This window comes from Meles meles, chromosome 18 (genome assembly GCF_922984935.1).
Source record: "Meles meles chromosome 18, mMelMel3.1 paternal haplotype, whole genome shotgun sequence".
Lineage (NCBI taxonomy): Eukaryota > Metazoa > Chordata > Mammalia > Carnivora > Mustelidae > Meles > Meles meles.
This window is the reverse complement of record NC_060083.1, coordinates 30,468,296-30,484,792: the sequence shown is the minus strand read 5'-3', so window position 1 is coordinate 30,484,792 and position 16,497 is coordinate 30,468,296. Positions and strand designations below refer to the sequence as shown.

Here is a 16,497-nt window from a genome sequence, read left to right as displayed (position 1 = left end):
CATATCAGTAAGTTTTGAATATATGGCTTTAAGTAAAATAAGTTTAAAATAAAAACAACAAAATGTAGTTGTGTTTATGAAATCTAAACATGAGTTATTATCATAAAATATTTTAGATTTGATGCAGTTTCTAGTACAGTGCTTCCCTGAAGTTTTTTTTCATTACACGGCAAGGAGAAACATCAAGGAAATATTTTCTCAATCTACATATTCTGCTATTGCTGGTTTCTTGTAATTAAAACAAGTGTGCAGACTTCATATTAGTTGAATTTAAATAGATGTTTATGGATTGTTTAATATATAAATGTAATTTTAATTCTGAGAATATTGTGTAAGTCCTGGAAAATAAATTACAGGAACTGAAAGTAGCATGGTCACTGTGTGTGTTAAACACACAATAAAATTTATGAAATCCATTTTCGGTAGACAACTTTCAGACTTTAAAAAGTAAAACTGTGGGTTAGGCCTCTGCCTTCGGCTCGGGTCATGATCTCAGGGTCCTGGGATCGAGCCCCGCATCAGGCTCTCTGCTCAGCGGGGAGCCTGCTTCCTCCTCTCTCTGCCTGCCTCTCTGCCTACTTGTGCTCTCTCTCTGTCAAATAAATAAATAAAATCTTTAAAAAAAAAAAAGCTACTTAATTTGTTTTCCTTGTAAGACACGCAGCTAAAAATTAATTAAAAAAAAAAAGTTAAGGAGAGGTTTCTACTTCATTTACTTAGATAAAGTAACTCTTTTTCCTCTCAAATGAAAATTCTTTCTGTACCCTTAAGGATAATTGATGATGAGCACCCAGGCATCTGAAAGGGCAAGGAGTCTGTTTTCCTTTGTTCTTACCTAATTTCTGTTGAATAAGGAGATTCTGCCCTAGAGGGTTAAAAGGACTCCTTACTTTCAGGATGTTTTTAAAAAAAACATGATTTCATGAACTTCTGTAGGTTTAAATATTTTCGTTGTTTTATATACTAGATCATCTGTATAATGTTTAATCTTTCTTCCTTTTTCTTCTTTTTTTTAAGATTTTTTTTTTTTTTAAAGTAATCTTAAACCCAACATGAGGTTCGAATTTACAACCCCAGGGTCAAGAGTTGCATGCCCTACCGACTGAACCAGCCAGGCACCCCTAAACATTTTTTTCTTTATATAAACCAGTTGGTATGGCCATACCTCTTTCCCAATTTAAATGCGTTTGTATGGAGATGCCTTGATGGGGCTCGGTTAGTAGAGTATATGACTTGATGTCAGGGTCATGAGTTCAATCCCACAATGGGCATAGCGCTTACTTTTTTTTTTTTTTAAGATTTTATTTATTCATTTGACAGAGAGAAAGAGAGCACAGCAGGGGAAGCAGCAGGCAGAGGGAGAGGGAGAAGCATGCTCCCCACTGAGCAGAGAGCCCAGTGCAGGGCTGGATCCCAGGACCTTGGGATCATGACCTGAGCCAAAGGCAGATGTTTAATGATTAAGCCACGCAGGTGCCCCTAGAACTTACTTTTTTTAAAAAAAGTAAAAAAAAAAAAAAAGTGTGTGTATGTATCATTATAACAGGGGAAAAATCAGTTTAAAATGATGGCACTATCATAGTAACTTGTTTAAATAAATACAAAATTCTAAAGCCTTTAGGAATGCCTGGGTGGCTCAGTCCTTTAAGCATCTGCCTTCACCTCAGGTCATGATCCCAGGGTCCCGCATCCAGCTCCTTGCTCAGAGAGAGCCTGCTGCTTCTTCTGCCTGCCACCCCCCACACCCTGCTGCTGGTACTCTCTCTATACCTCGCTGACAAATAAATAAAACCTTTAAAAAAAGGAAAAGAAAAAGATTCTAAAACCATTAAATTAAGATAAAACAGGACACCAAACTTTAAGTAAAGCAATTCACTGATCTTTTCTATACAATTTTATGTAAAAAAAAAAAAATAGTTTTTTGCTGTAATTTTCCATATTGAGGACTATATAAATGGTATGATAGATATGATAAATGGCACCTGGGTGGCTCAGTGGGTTAAGCCGCTGCCTTCAGCTCAGGTCATGATCTCAGGGTCCTGGGATTGAGTCCCACATCGGGCTCTTTGCACTGCAGGGAGCCTACTTTCTCCTCTCTCTCTCTCTCTCTCTCTGTCTGCCTCTCTGCCTACATGTGATCTCTGTCAAATAAAATAAATTTTATGTCAAATAAATAAATAAAATCTTTTTTAAAAAAAGTGTTCCCAGGAGTGGCTGGGTGGCTCAGTTGGTTAAGTGACTGCCTTAGGCTTGTAAGGGCCTAAAACTGACCCTGCCCCCACCTCAGGGAACTTACTTAAAAGCAAGTCCCAGAAACCAGTCCCAGGTAACGAAAAGCCCAAATACAAGGGCGGGTCAGGCCAGGTGGAGACATCCAATCAGTGGGGCGCATACTGTCTCTCTAGCTACCAAGCAGTGTGGGTCCTGCCTTTTGGGTGCCAGCTCTGACCAAGATGATAGGCTAGGTCAAGTATCTGCTAAGGTAAATTGTAATTCAGTTGGCCACCCGTGTGTGACCTAGCATGACTGTGCAGCTTTCTCTGTGTGTTACAATCTCATTGGCCACCTGTGTGTGGACAGGCCCAACCACATGGCCTTTGCTCTATAAAAGTTAGTCTGTAGGGCAGGGAGGGGTCGCCTCTTTGTAAGAGAGGCCCTGACTGGTCAGCTTGAGTCTTGATGCTTGGTGCAAAATAAAGCTTTGCTTGACTTTTGCTTTGTATCAGTCTCGCTCCTTTGATCACAGACCTATTATTGGGGGACCTAACAGGCTCAGGTCATGATCCTGGATCAAATCAGGATCACATTTGATCCCAGGATCAAATCTTGCATCAGGCTTCCTGCTCAGCAGGGAGTCTGCTTCTCCCTCTGACCCTCCCTGCTCTCAGGCTCTCTCTCATTCTCTCTCTCTCTCAAATAAATAAATAAAATCTTAAAAAAAAAAAAAGTGTTCCCACATTTGTCCAACTTGGGACATAAAAAGTGTGTTATCTTTAAAATAAAATTTATATAGACTTTTTTCTTTGTCTTTTTTTTTTTAAAGATTTCACTTATGTATTTGATGGAGAGAGAGTACAAGCAGGGGGAGCAGCAGGGAGAGGGAGGGAGAGGGGGAAGCAGGTTCCCATTGAGCAGAGAGCCTGACATGGGGTTCAATTCCAGGATCATGACCTGAGCCAAAGGCAGACGCTTAACTGACTGAGCCACTGACGTGCCGTTTCAGTTTTTCTTAGCAGCTGAGCGCCATCTTACCACTCATAAAAAAGGATTTGCTCTGAAGATACCAAGGGTTGTAAAGGAAGACATTTTCTGAATTCATATTTTTTAAATCTTGGGCTATATTGTTAAAATGTCATAACTTGCTTATCCTCTAATAGTATTGTTTGATATATATATATATATTTTACTTTTTTTTTTAAAGATTTTATTTATTTATTTGACACACAGAGAGAGATCACAAGTAGGCAGAGAGGCAGGCAGAGAGAGAGAGGAGGAAGCAGGCTTCCTGCTGAGCAGAGAGCCTGATGCGGGGCTCGATCCCAGGACCCTGAGATCATGACCTGAGCTGAAGGCAGTGGCTTAACCCACTGAGCCACCCAGGCGCCCCTATATATATTTTTTTTAAAGATTTTATTTATTTATTTGACACAGAGAGATCACAAGTAGGCAGAGAGGCAAGCAGAGAGAGAGGAGGAAGCAGGCTCCCCGCAGAGCAGAGAGCCCGATATAGGACTCGATCCCAGGACCCTGAGATCATGACCTGAGCTGAAGGCAGAGGCTTAACCCACTGAGCCACCCAGGCTTGTTTGATATTTTTAAAACTCAAAATATATCTACATTAGGTGTGCCTGGGTGGCTCAGTGGGTTAAGCCTCTGCCTTCGGCTCGGGTCATGATCCCAGGGTCCTGGGATCGAGCCCCGCATCGGGCTCTCTGCTCAGTGGGGAGTCTGCTTCCCCCCCTTCTCTCTGCCTGGCTCTCTGCCTACTTGTGATCTCTCTCTGTCAAATAAATAAATAAAATCTTATAAAAAAAATAAAACAAGTTATATAGGAAAATGTGTCATTATATATTAAACAGTTTTTAAATCAATAAGATTAGAAGAAACAAGTGTTGGCAAGGATGCAAAGAAAGGGGAACCCTCTTGCACTATTTGTGAGCAGGAAAACTGGTGCAGCCACTTGAGAAAACAGTATGGAGATTCCTCAGAAAGTTAAAAATAGATCTGCCCTGCACTCCTGCAATTGCACTACTAGGTATTTACCCGAAGGATACAAAAATACAGATTTGAAGGGGTATATGCACCACAATGTTTATAGCAGCATTATCAACAATAGCCATACCATGGAGAGATCCCAAATGGCCATCAACTGATAAATGGATAAAGATGTAGTGTGTGTATGTATATGTATAAACACACACACACACACACACACACACACACACACACACACAGAGGGAATATTACTCAGCCATCAAAAAAAGAAAAGAAATCTTGTCATTTGCAATAACATGGGTGGAACTAGAGTGTATTGTGCCATGTGAAATAAGTCAGTCAGAGAAAGACAAATAGCATATGATCTCATTCATATGTTGAAGTGAAAAAAGAAAACAGACGAACATATGGGAAGGGGAGAAAGAAAAAAAGGAGAGACGGAGGGGCACCTGGGTGGCTCAGTTGGTTAAGCAACTGCCTTGGGCTCAGGTCATGATCCCAGTCTTCTGGGATTGAGCCCTGCATCGGCTCCCTGCTCAGCCTGAAGCCTGCTTCTCCCTCTCCCACTCGCCCTGCTTGTGTTCGCTCTCTTGCTATGACCCTCTCTGTCAAATAAATAAATAAAATCTTAAAAAAAAGAGAGAGAGAGAGAGAGGGAAAGAAACCATAGGAGACTTTTAACAATAGAGGAAAAACTGAGGGTTCATGGAGGGAGGTGGGTGGGGGGTGGACTCGATGGGTGATGGGTATTAAGGAGGAGGGCACTTGTAATGAGCCCTGGGTGTTACACTAAGTGATAAATCACTGAATTCTACTCCAGAAACCAATATGGGCGCCTGGGTAGCTCAGTGGGGTAAGCCTCTGCCTTCAGCTCAGGTCATGATCTCAGGGTCTTGGGATCGAGCCCTGCATCGGGCTCCCTGCTCAGCAGGAAGCCTGCTTCTCTTTTTCTCTCACTCCCCCTGCTTGTGTTCCCTCTCTCGCTGTATTTTTCTCTGTCAGATGAATAAATAAAATCTTTTTTAAAAAATCTGAATAAAAATAGAAACTTCTCTCCGCTGCAGTAGTTCAGTTTATTTGAAAATATTAAATCTTGGGGGCACCTGGCTGTCTCAGTTGGTAGAGCATGTGACTCTTGATCTCAAAGTTGTGAGTTCAAGCCCACATTCAGTGTAGAGCTTATGTTAAAATTATATATATATATATAATCTGATATAGTTGACTTACTGAAAAAGGAAGACATCCCAAAAAGAAAAATTCTCTCTTTGGAAATAAATTGTTAAATTACAAAACTGCGTTATAAAATTTAGTTAATGATTGACTTTGAAAGCCGATAAATTTGAACTTGAAAGTGTTTATCTTAACAGTTACCTTAACTGTTAATAGCTTTTAAAATAGGGGCACCTGGGTGGCTCAGTGGTTTAAGCTGCTGCCTTCGGCTCAGGTCATGATCTCAGGGTCCTGGGATCGAGTCCCGCATCGGGCTCTCTGCTCGGCAGGGAGCCTGCTTCCCTCTCACTCTCTCTGCCTGCCTCTCTGCCTACTTGTGATCTCTCTCTGTCAAATAAATAAATAAGAAATCTTAAAAAAAAAAATAGCTTTTAAAATATACCTTATTGGTTTAATTCCTTTAATTTTCTCACCATCCTCACCACTTTTCTCACCAACCAAGTAAGTTGGAGGGAGTTTGTGTTTTGTTTTGTTATGTTTGTTTTTAGTAAGCTCAATGCCCAACATGGGGCTTAAACTCGCCTCCTTGAAGTCCAGAGTCCCATGCTCTACCAACTGAGCCAGCCAGGCATCCCCAGAGTGGCACTTTTAAGTTGTTGTAGCATCAACATGCAGGAAAAAGAAAATCATGAAAATATGCTAGCCAGCCAAATGCCTGTTTTAGCATGGAAGATAGCATAGTAAAATAAAAAGAGCACTGATTTCAGAGTCTAAAGTATCTGCTCTGTTATAATGCAGGATTATTAAAAGGCTTGAGTAAAATGTTTCTGAAAATATTTCATAACACTAGCACAAGCTGTGAAATAAATGTAAGATGTCATTTTGCTTTGGGGGGTAATAAATGCTTATTCAGTTATTGCCACATAACTGTTTTTTTTTCATCTTCTGACTGGTGATCAGCAGAGGTGTCTTCATTGACTATCTTGAAAAATTCTGTGATTTTCGACCCTGTTGTTAATCAGGGAGTAAGTCTGGCAAGTAGTAGAAGGAAAGAAAAAGAGACAAATGTGGTAGGTCAGTATTTCCAAAAGAATGAATTGGTTTGGGGCGTCTGCGTGGTTCGGTCTGTTGAGTGTCTGACTCTTGATCTCAGTTCAAGTCTTGATCTCAGGGTTGTGAGTTCAAGCCCCACACTGGGCTCCATCTAGGGGTGGAGCCTACTTTTAAAAAAAAAAAAAAAAAGAATGTGTTGGTTCATAGTTAGTTTATAACATTTTGTTCATCCCTAAATAATACAGAGATAATACAAAAAATAAAGTAACAATGTTTTGGTTATTCTTGAATTGTGGTGGAAGTTTATCTTTAGGGTGTAATTATTTTATCAAAATTTTATTTGTGGGGCACCTGGGTAGCTCAGTTGTTAAGCGTCTGCCTTCAGCTCAGGTCATGATCCCAGAGTCCTGGGATCAAGCCCCTGCATATTGGGCTCCCTGCTCTGCAGGAAGTCTGCTTCTCTCTCTCCCACTCCCTGTGCTTGTGTCCCCTCTCTTGCGGTCTCTCTCTGTCAAACAAATAAATAAAATCTTAAAAAAAAAAAAAAATTATATTTGCGTATTTTCTAGTGCAACCTTTTGTGATTTTTTTTTTTAACCATCAAAAACAATGAATAAGTGAATCAGGTTATGAGATATTTAATATTATAAACTCTATAAAGAGCCATCTTTCATTCTTTCTTATATTTTTCATTAATGTTTTGATTATCCTCCTTTTATACAGGACTTTGCTACCCGGGCTAAACTGGCAGTTCAAAACCTAGTACAGAAAGTCGGATTTTTTGGAATTTTGGCCTGTGCTTCAGTAAGTGAATTGTATTAAAAGTGAGAAATTCTAATAAATGGTAGATTTATATGATCCAATTTGTTTTTAAAGATAGCACACTTAGAAAAATAAAGATAACACACTTGAGTGAACAAAAATGTTATCACTTTTAATGAGTATGTAATTTTATTAATCATCTTACTCACCAAATGAGCTGTTTCTGTTGGATAGGTTCATACCTTGTTTACTGACTTTTTAAACATTTCATCTTGCCATTGATGACTTTGGATCTAAATAGCTTGTTTCAGTAAGAATAAAAAAGATAGGGGCACCTGGATGGCTCAGTGGGCTGAGGCCTCTGCCTTCAGCTCAGGTCATGATCCCAGGGTCCTGGGATCGAGCCCCATGTTGGGCTCTCTGCTCGGCGGGGAGCCTGCTTCCTCCTCTGTCTCTGTCTCTGTCTCTCTCTCTCTCTCTCTGCCTACTTGTGATCTCTGTCAAATAAATAAATAAAATCTTAAAAAAAAAAGAATAAAAAAGATATAAAAAAAGAAAGATAAAATTCATCCTTTCCATGAACTTATAAAATGACGTGCATTTAACCAAATAAAATGACTTCATTCTTTCTGGAGTTATAGATAGGTAGGCTTTTTCCGGAGTTTCAAGCATTAGTTATAAGGAAGAATTCATATGAAACCTGTCTCAAGGGATATTTACAATTATCAAAGTAATCAAAACCTCTTGGGCAAAGTTAGGCGCATCTTTGGCTACAGTGAGCTAAGAAGCCACTTACGTCAAAAATGTCTCAAATTGCAGATTTGTAAAACTGACATTTCTTGATGAGTTGGTTTTTATCCTGGTTCTTTTCTAACATAATAGAAACAGTTGTATTTGAAATGGAACATTTTGAACAGAGTTTTCTTTGGTAGCCTGTGCACAATTTTTGGCACTTCAGTGGTGGATTTCACCAGTATAACTAGGTGCATCTAGTTGATATGATGAAAGCTGCAACTGTAAGTGTAATTCGCAAAATTATTGTCTACTGACACACAACTCCTTTATCTATTATGTACTAGAATATGAATATATCTTTGAGTGCTCCTCCCTTAGCAAAGCAAATGGCCAGAAAAGAAAACAATTGGTGCCAAAATTTCTAATGGATGTGAACATTTTAGATATACTGTAAAATATACAAGTGCCTTTGATGCTGACAATTTTAGAAATTTTTGTAATCTTTTTCTTTTTAATGTTTAATATTTTATCATAATATTGACCTCAACTATTTGAGCAATTTATAAGTTAAGTTTATTGTAGTGTGATATAGTAGAAAGAGAATTGGTTTTGGCATTCCTAAACCAGTTTTGCCTCTTACTAACTACATAACCTAGTCAGGTTACTCTCTTTGAACCCTGATTTTCTAATTTTTAAAATGGGGCAATAAGACACTCATTGTAAAGGCTGATGTGAAGATTTAAGAAAATGTATGTGAACTAACACAGTGCTTAGAACATAAAATGTTCCTGCATTTTTTATTGTTACTCATCAGCTTTGATTCAGTCACTGAGTGTTAGGAATACAGAGATGAAAGATATTCCCTTTTCTCAAGGATGCTGAAGTCCAGTGAGGAAGACCGTTGAAATACAAGGATAAGTAGAAAGTGCCATGGAAGTCAACAGAATGGGATTAAGCTGAGAGGCCTAATGGATAATAATGTCCTTACTTTAGAGGTTAAGTGAACAAGCATGACAGCCGTATTGCCTGAGTTGAAATCCTGCTCTGCTGCTGCAATCCTGCTATCCTGAATAAATTGTCAAACCTGTCTGTCTCACTTTCTGTAAAGTGAGTGTAATGGTACCATATAGCATTATTTTGAGATTAAATAAGTTGACAATGTAGAAATTTTAGAAAAGTATTGAATAAGTCAAAGCATTCAAGAGCAATCAGCTTTCATTATTTGTGGGGAAAACACAGAGTACCTTCAGTTTATTAAAACAAAATAGTATTTATTCTTTGGTACTCGTCTATCCATGTGTCCTCACTTCTGAAAATCCACTTCCTATACTAGTCAGTCTTCTTTATATTTGACTAGGAATAGTCAAATTGATAGATCAGTTTGGCCTTCTAGGAACTTTTTTCTATAAAATTTTTGATACTTAAAGTGTTGAAAGCATATATACTTCATTTAAGTTTATTAATTTTTTGTTAACATTCAAACTAAGATAAATAAAACTCTTAGTTGAGGGAAAATTTCAAAGCTACTTAGTTCATTTAATCCCAGTCTTCCTTTCTGTGTATTTAGCCAGGAGTTAAAAAACAAGAATTAATAACATGCACATGAAACAATAAATTCACTGATTATATATGCTCTTCTGAGGGTATATAGCATATGCTGAGGTGTCCAACATGTTTAGCAAATTCTAATTTTTAATCTTCTCTGCTTTACATCTTGTATATTTTAGATTAATTTCTGTTTCAACATGAGGTAGAGCCTGATAATATAGGAAAACAATTAAAATTATAATCCATGGAGTTATGAAGGTCACATGAAAAAATATAAGAAATGATTGATGTAAAGTTGTACAAATGGTATTGTTATTAACATGATTATAAGACAGATGAAATTGCATAAAACATTTGAATTTGGATGAGAAAAACAAAACTTGAGTTATTGAATCCAAGTGTTATGAACAAAAGAATATTTGAATTCTAATTTAGTCATGGACTTATTTTTAAAAGAACATATGTGACAAATATCTTTTAAACAATTAGGCTTTTCTTTGTAATTTCAAAAATGAAATTATATAAATTAATTGGCTTCTGAATGGTTCTGCCAATTGCCACAAGGACAGAGTGCTTCTATGGGAGAAAAATAGATGAAGTGCTCAAAAGCAGCTTGTGGTTTCTTTGCATTTTTACATGAAACTGTATTTCAGCATTCTTGAAATGTGGGAATGTTTGGAAAAGGTATTTGTTTTGAATCATTTCTTTGTCTGGGACTGAGTATTCAAAACATCTGAATCTATGTGCTCATATTTCCACACTTGATTTTCTTTTTAAAATATATTACACAGTCCCACAGCCTTGGGCTGTCATACAAATGATGAGGTTTGTATGTGCAATGTACAAATTATGAATTTTTTTATGTTGAGGAATAAAAGCACATTTCCACATAAATGTATTTGTGACTTTTATAAGAATGTTTGCTGTAAAGATGTGAGTACTTTCTAGATAATACTCGTATTTCAAGCTGAAGATTTTAGAGCCCTAGTAACTACTGAAATAATCTTAAAGCTTTTTCTTCATTTATACCTCACCTTAGATACAGCTACCAAATGGCAGTGTGCTGAAAGGTATTAAATTCCTGCAGGTCCATTGGTTTTATCCAATTCTAATGTGATTAAAAGAAAAAAGTATATGGGGTGTTAGCTATAAATAATAAAAGCAAAAGGACAGCTGGGTTTGCTTTGAACAGCAGCCTGAAATGAATATGAGACCCAACTTACAGAAACATTAGAATACTTGCCTAACCTTCTGAACAGCCTAGTGATGAAGGAACCTATACCTGTCTTTGCAGTGAAAGCAAGGCTTAAAGCATGATTCCCCATACCTGTAAGTCATAAGATTAATCTCTTTTTTGGATCATATATTTTAACTTTTTTTCTTAAATAGATTCCAAATCCTCTATTTGATCTGGCTGGAATAACATGTGGACACTTTCTTGTACCTTTTTGGACTTTCTTTGGTGCAACTCTGATTGGAAAAGCAATAATTAAGATGCATATCCAGGTAATTATACCCTCTGATTCACTGCCTAATGATGATGAGCCCATTAAAAGACATTAAAACTTAATTTCTTTGCTCATTCCAGTATGAATTGTTAATATTTTGGTTTTGCTTCTTTTGGTTGATAACTTACTGTGGTATTTAGCCTTGTCATTTGGAAATTAGTGAATTTGGTACAAATTTTTCCTGTCCCTGTTGGAAAATTGTGACCCTTTAAGACTTTTCTTCTTGTTTTCTTTCTTTCCTTCTTTTTCCTCCCTCCTTTCCTGTCTTTCTTTATTTCACTTTTTGCCTTATGAAACTGTTCATCCAAGACTATTACCAACTAAAAATAGTGTTCCTGTATAGGAAAATGCATGTCATTTTCACATACATAGTCTAAAAATTTCACATTTTTACTGACCATGAGCTGAGAGAAAATGGCCTTTCACTAATTCTCCTTTTCTTTCATACCCCCCAATAATACTTCCTCTCAAGGCATCAATGTCCTTTATAGAAAACCAGCCAGATGTTAGTGTGGGAGAGAATGGGGAAGAAAGGGGTCTCTGAAGAGGTGAAGAGCTGTGGGTTGTGGTTAGAGAAGTGAGAATCGCTATTGTTCAAAGCCAGTCTTAACAAAAGCCCTAGGATAGAGGTATGTATATATATGAATAGAGGAGAGAGAATGAAGGGAAATGAATAGGTGTATCTAGGACTGTGATATGAATTGTTTCCTTTTAAAAGGACAAATCTCACTAGAAGAAAACAAAATTAACCTGAATAGAATTTCTTAACCAGTGAGGTTTGCAACACAGAGGCATTCACCAAATGAAAGGCAAGAGCAGTGAGTAATATCTGCCCTGGTATGATTTCAAAATTAAAAGCCCCTTTGTCCCAGGTTTCTTCTTCTTTTTTTTTTTTTTTTTAAGATTTTATTTATTCGACAGAGAGAGATCACAAGTAGACAGAGAGGCAGGCAGAGAGAGAGAGAGGAGGAAGCAGACTCCCCGCCAAGGAGAGAGCCCGATGCGGGGGCTCAATCCCAGGACTCTGGGATCATGACCTGAGCCGAAGGCAGAGGCTTTAACCCTCTGAGCCACCCAGGTGCCCCCCAGGTTTCTTCTTAACACCTCTCTACCTTTAGTTCTTAGAGAAGAATGAGACAGGAAAACTTGAGCTGCTTTTACATGCCCAGTTCCTGTTTTATTTTGGCATTTGGGATGAGTTTAGTGAGCCTGTCCTCTGCTCCCCTGCCATGATAATCACTTAGTATTCCAAGCGCATTACTCCTTCAAGGAATATATTTTCTCTCACTTATATTAAGTATATTGTTCAATGAAATTAGTTTTTTAATGTTGGAATGCTGTTTACTTTGGTAAACATTATAATACCATATTAGGATTTTTCAAATAATAAAATACTATGGGAGTAGTAGATTTTTTTTTTTTTTAAGATTTTATTTATTTATTTGACAGAGAGAGATACAAGTAGGCAGAGAGGCAGGCAGAGAGAGTAAGAGGGAAGCAGGCTCCCTGCCGAGCAGAGAGCCTGATGCGGGACTCGATCCCAGGATCCTGAGATCATGACCTGAGCCGAAGGCAGAGGCCTAAACCACTGAGCCACCCAGGCGCCCAAGTAGTAGATTATTTTGCAGTATAACAGAAGATGATTTTTTTCTTTGATCTTTCCAGTTCTTTCTGGGGAAGAAGGCAGCTAACGTTTTGTCTTTTAAAAATAAAAAATTTTCCCTTGAAAGTATTAATACCTAAGAAACAATAACAGATTATTTTAATTCCCTTTATAATAGCAACTTCTCTGAGAATCCATAAGCTTTATGTACCCAGCTTTGTGTAGTAACTTTCTGTATGAATTTAGTAACATTTATTATGCTAGGAGTATTCTATAGTGATAGGTCATGCAACTTATCATATTTTTCATTACAGAATATTAAAAATAGTATATTTTATAAACATTCTTAGTTTTTTTCAAGTTATGATAATATTTTTTAAAGATAGAGGGGTTTTTTTTGTTTGTTTTTAAGATTTTATTTATTTGACAGATCACAAGTAGGCAGAGTGGCAGGCAGAGAGAGAGAGAGGAAGGGAAGCAGGCTCCCCACTAAGTAGAGAGCCCGATGCGGGGCTCGATCCCAGGACCCTGAGATCATGACTAAGCCGAAGGCAGAGGCTTTAACCTGAGCCACCCAGGCACCCCGAGGGTTTTTTTTTTTTTTCAAGATTGTATTTATTTATTTATTTGACAGACAGAGACCACAAGTAGGCAGAGAGGCAGGCAGAGAGAGGGAGGAAGTGGGCTCCTTGCTGAGCAGAGAGCCCAATGCGGGTCTCGATCCCAGGACCCTGAGATCATGACCCGAGCCGAAGGCAGAGAGGCTTTAACTCACTGAGCCACCCAGGCACCACTCAAATTATGATAACGTTTAAGTTTTTTATATGGTGCTTCACATTTTAAAGCACTTAGTGTTTGTGAGTTAATTTTATTATAATCCTCAGGTAGAAAAATGACTACTCTCGTTTTATAATTGTCAAACTTCGAAGGTTAATAAATAAAGTAAGTAAAAACTGGAATTTGAACCCATGTCTTCTGGCTTCAAGTTCAGTGTTCTTTCCATTGTTTTGCATTACCTTCTAAACTATAAATTATTTATGTGATTAAGGAAACTGAACTGTTTAAAGCCTGCTATTTATCAGGACCTGTGCCAGGCAGTGTGCATTGGTCATCTCAGAACAATCCCATGAGATAGTTATTATCCATATTTCATACATATGGGAACTGAGTGTTAGAGAAGATAAAATACATGGCTAAAGCCCTGGAATTGAAACCGAACTCTATAAATTCAAAGCTATACCTTGTATCTGTGTGGAACGAAAAAAAGAAAGCCAAAGTCTTTCTGTTTCTGAAAGCAGACAGTCTGCATTCCTTCACTAAACTGAGACCATGGGATATGTTTTCTGTGTTCCATGGTACTATGGAGACATAGTTTCTAAAGGCATGTCACTTGATGTACATCCAGATGTAACTCGGGGTGACAAACATTTCTCATTCTTTGGGTAGGCAATGGTAGTGCATAATAAAAATGTTTTAACTATTTCTGAAGTAATAGAAGGAAACCACACACAGGTTTTTCTGTCATCTAATAGTAAACCCATCTTCTGGTTCCTTTCCCTTTTTTTTTTTTCAGCCTAAAGTAAACAGCCAAAAATACTATTTTTATTCATATCTTGCTATTTGTTAAACTTCCCCTAAAAATTTCAAATTAGCCCATCTAATAATGTTAGACTGGGATTTCCAAACTCAGTACATTTATACTCCATACTTTACATATCCTATAACTTACTTACCATGTATATTATTTATTGCCTCTTTATCTTTCCACCACAGACACATACACAGAAATATAAGCTCCATGAAAGTGGAGAATTTAGTCTGACTGAGTATTCTAATGCTTAAAATATCATCTGGCATGTAGTTGACATTCAGTAAATTTAAGTGATCTGTACATTCAACATGGGTCTCAAACTCACAGCCCTGAGATCAAGAGTCACGTGCTCTACCAGCTGAGCCAACCAAGGTGCCCCACTCAGTAAATTTGGGTGTTATTTTTTTTTTTTAAGATTTTATTTTTTTGAAAGAGAGAGAGAGCAAGTTGAGCTGGGGAAGGGGAAGAAGGAGAAGGGAAGAGAGAATCTCAAGCAGACTTCGTGCTGAGTACAGGGCCCCCACACAGTGCTTGATCCCACAATCCTGAGATCATGAACCGAGCCAAAACCGAGAGTTAGATGCTCAACTGACTGAGCCACCCAGCCACCCTGCCTCATCCAGTAAATTTTTAATAAATGAATTTAAGATTTTTTGTCCCATCAAAGGACTTTCTTTTATAGATAGTTTCTTCTTTGTTCATTCTGGCACTGTTAGTTCCCTGCACCCGTATCTTTTTTTTTCCCCCTACTCAACCCTTTCCTCTGCACACATGGTTAAGTGGGCTGTTTGGTGATCGGTGTTTTTGTTTATTTGGTAGAATCCCCACTCAGACCTCTAGCCTGAATGAGATGAGACATAAGTTCTTAAATATCTGGCCCATTTATTTTGCCCAGCACAGTGAGTTTTCAAGCTGTTATATATAAAAAGAAAGTCTTGTTTTGTTTTCAGGCAATGGAATTATGCAATTATCTGGGCATTGGCTTATTTTCAATGTTAGGAAATGATGGTAGGGAAAACTCATGGTGGTGAAATCACTGAGAGGCAAAACTCTTAGCTCTAATTCTTAGTGAAAGATTTATAGCTCCAGTAACTGGCTTTTATGGAAACTAGAAGGACCCCCATATAGTAATGCTTTTTCTCCCTAAATGATCTGTAATAATTGTCTTGTTAGTTTCATAATCTTTATACACCATTTATATAACACTGTTATGAAATCATCATCCATCTTGTAGCTCTTTTTGACATGTGCTTGCTTTTTTCATAAGATAGGTAGTATCTTTTTAAAATCAATAGATACATAAACAGGGACACCTGGGTGGCTTAATTGACTCTTGGCTCAGGTCATAATCTCAGGGTCATGGGATTGATCCCCAGTTCAGGCTCCACACTCAGCACAGAATCTGCTTGTCCTGCTTCTACTGCTTCCCCAGCTCTCTCTCTAAAATAAATAAATAAAACTTTAAAAATAAATAAATAAATAAACAAACACCAAAAAAGACTGAACTTTTCTTTTTAGTCTTACTTCCTTACATAGATCTAGCTACGCGGCTGCCAATGTCTCTGTTAACACTAGGACATTTCTTAAGAAAATGTCATTGGCAGGACGCCTGGGTGGCTCAGTTGGTTGAGCGGCTGCCTTCGGCTCAGGTCATGACCCCGGCATCCTGGGATCGAGTCCCACATTGGGCTCCTTGCTCAGCAGGGAGCCTGCTTCTCCCTGTCACTCTGTCTGCCTGTGCTCACTCTCTCTGACAAATAAATAAATAAAATCTTAAAGAAAGAAAGAAAGAAAATGTCATTGCCTTATTAGTCTAATATCTGAAATAATATGTTTTAGTCTAATTTAGCTACTTTTCTGAGATTCATAATGGGTAGATAAAAAGAAGTCTATCATTTATTTCTCTTCCCTCCCTTTTGGTTGCATAGGCTCAAGTTATTATTTGACAAACAATAACAAAAATGTCAGCAGGCATCATCAGGAATTTGGAGAGAATCTAGAATTACTCATATTTAATAAGAGAGTTATTATCAGTGCTTTAGAGCTGAACTTTAATATTACCTTGAATCTCTAATTAGTCATACTTATATGACATTTCCTTTCTCTGAACTCGTAGAATACATTTTTACTACTAATGTCATGTATAGTTCATTTTTTTTTTAAAGGTTTTATTTATTTATTTGACAGAGATCACAAGTAGGCAGAGAGGCAGGCAGAGAGAGAGGAAGGAAAGCAGGCTCCCTGCTGAGCAGAGAGCCCAACTCAGGGCTCGATCCCAGGACCCTGGGATCATGACCTGAGCTGAAGTCAGA

At 37.8% G+C, this 16,497-nt stretch overlaps 1 protein-coding gene across 5 annotated transcripts in view; it reads left to right on the top strand.

Moving 5' to 3' along the window:
• VMP1 (vacuole membrane protein 1) overlaps window positions 1–16,497 on the top strand; it is a 141,896-nt gene that overhangs the window by 99,944 nt on the left and 25,455 nt on the right. For 4 of the 5 annotated variants that reach the window (XM_045984245.1, XM_045984241.1, XM_045984242.1 and 1 more), the window contains 2 exons: window positions 7,162–7,242; window positions 10,873–10,989. In XM_045984245.1, the coding sequence (XP_045840201.1) occupies window positions 7,162–7,242; window positions 10,873–10,989 (198 nt within the window). The remainder of the gene's footprint in view (window positions 1–7,161; window positions 7,243–10,872; window positions 10,990–16,497) is intronic. The other variant, XM_045984244.1, reaches the window with a different exon arrangement.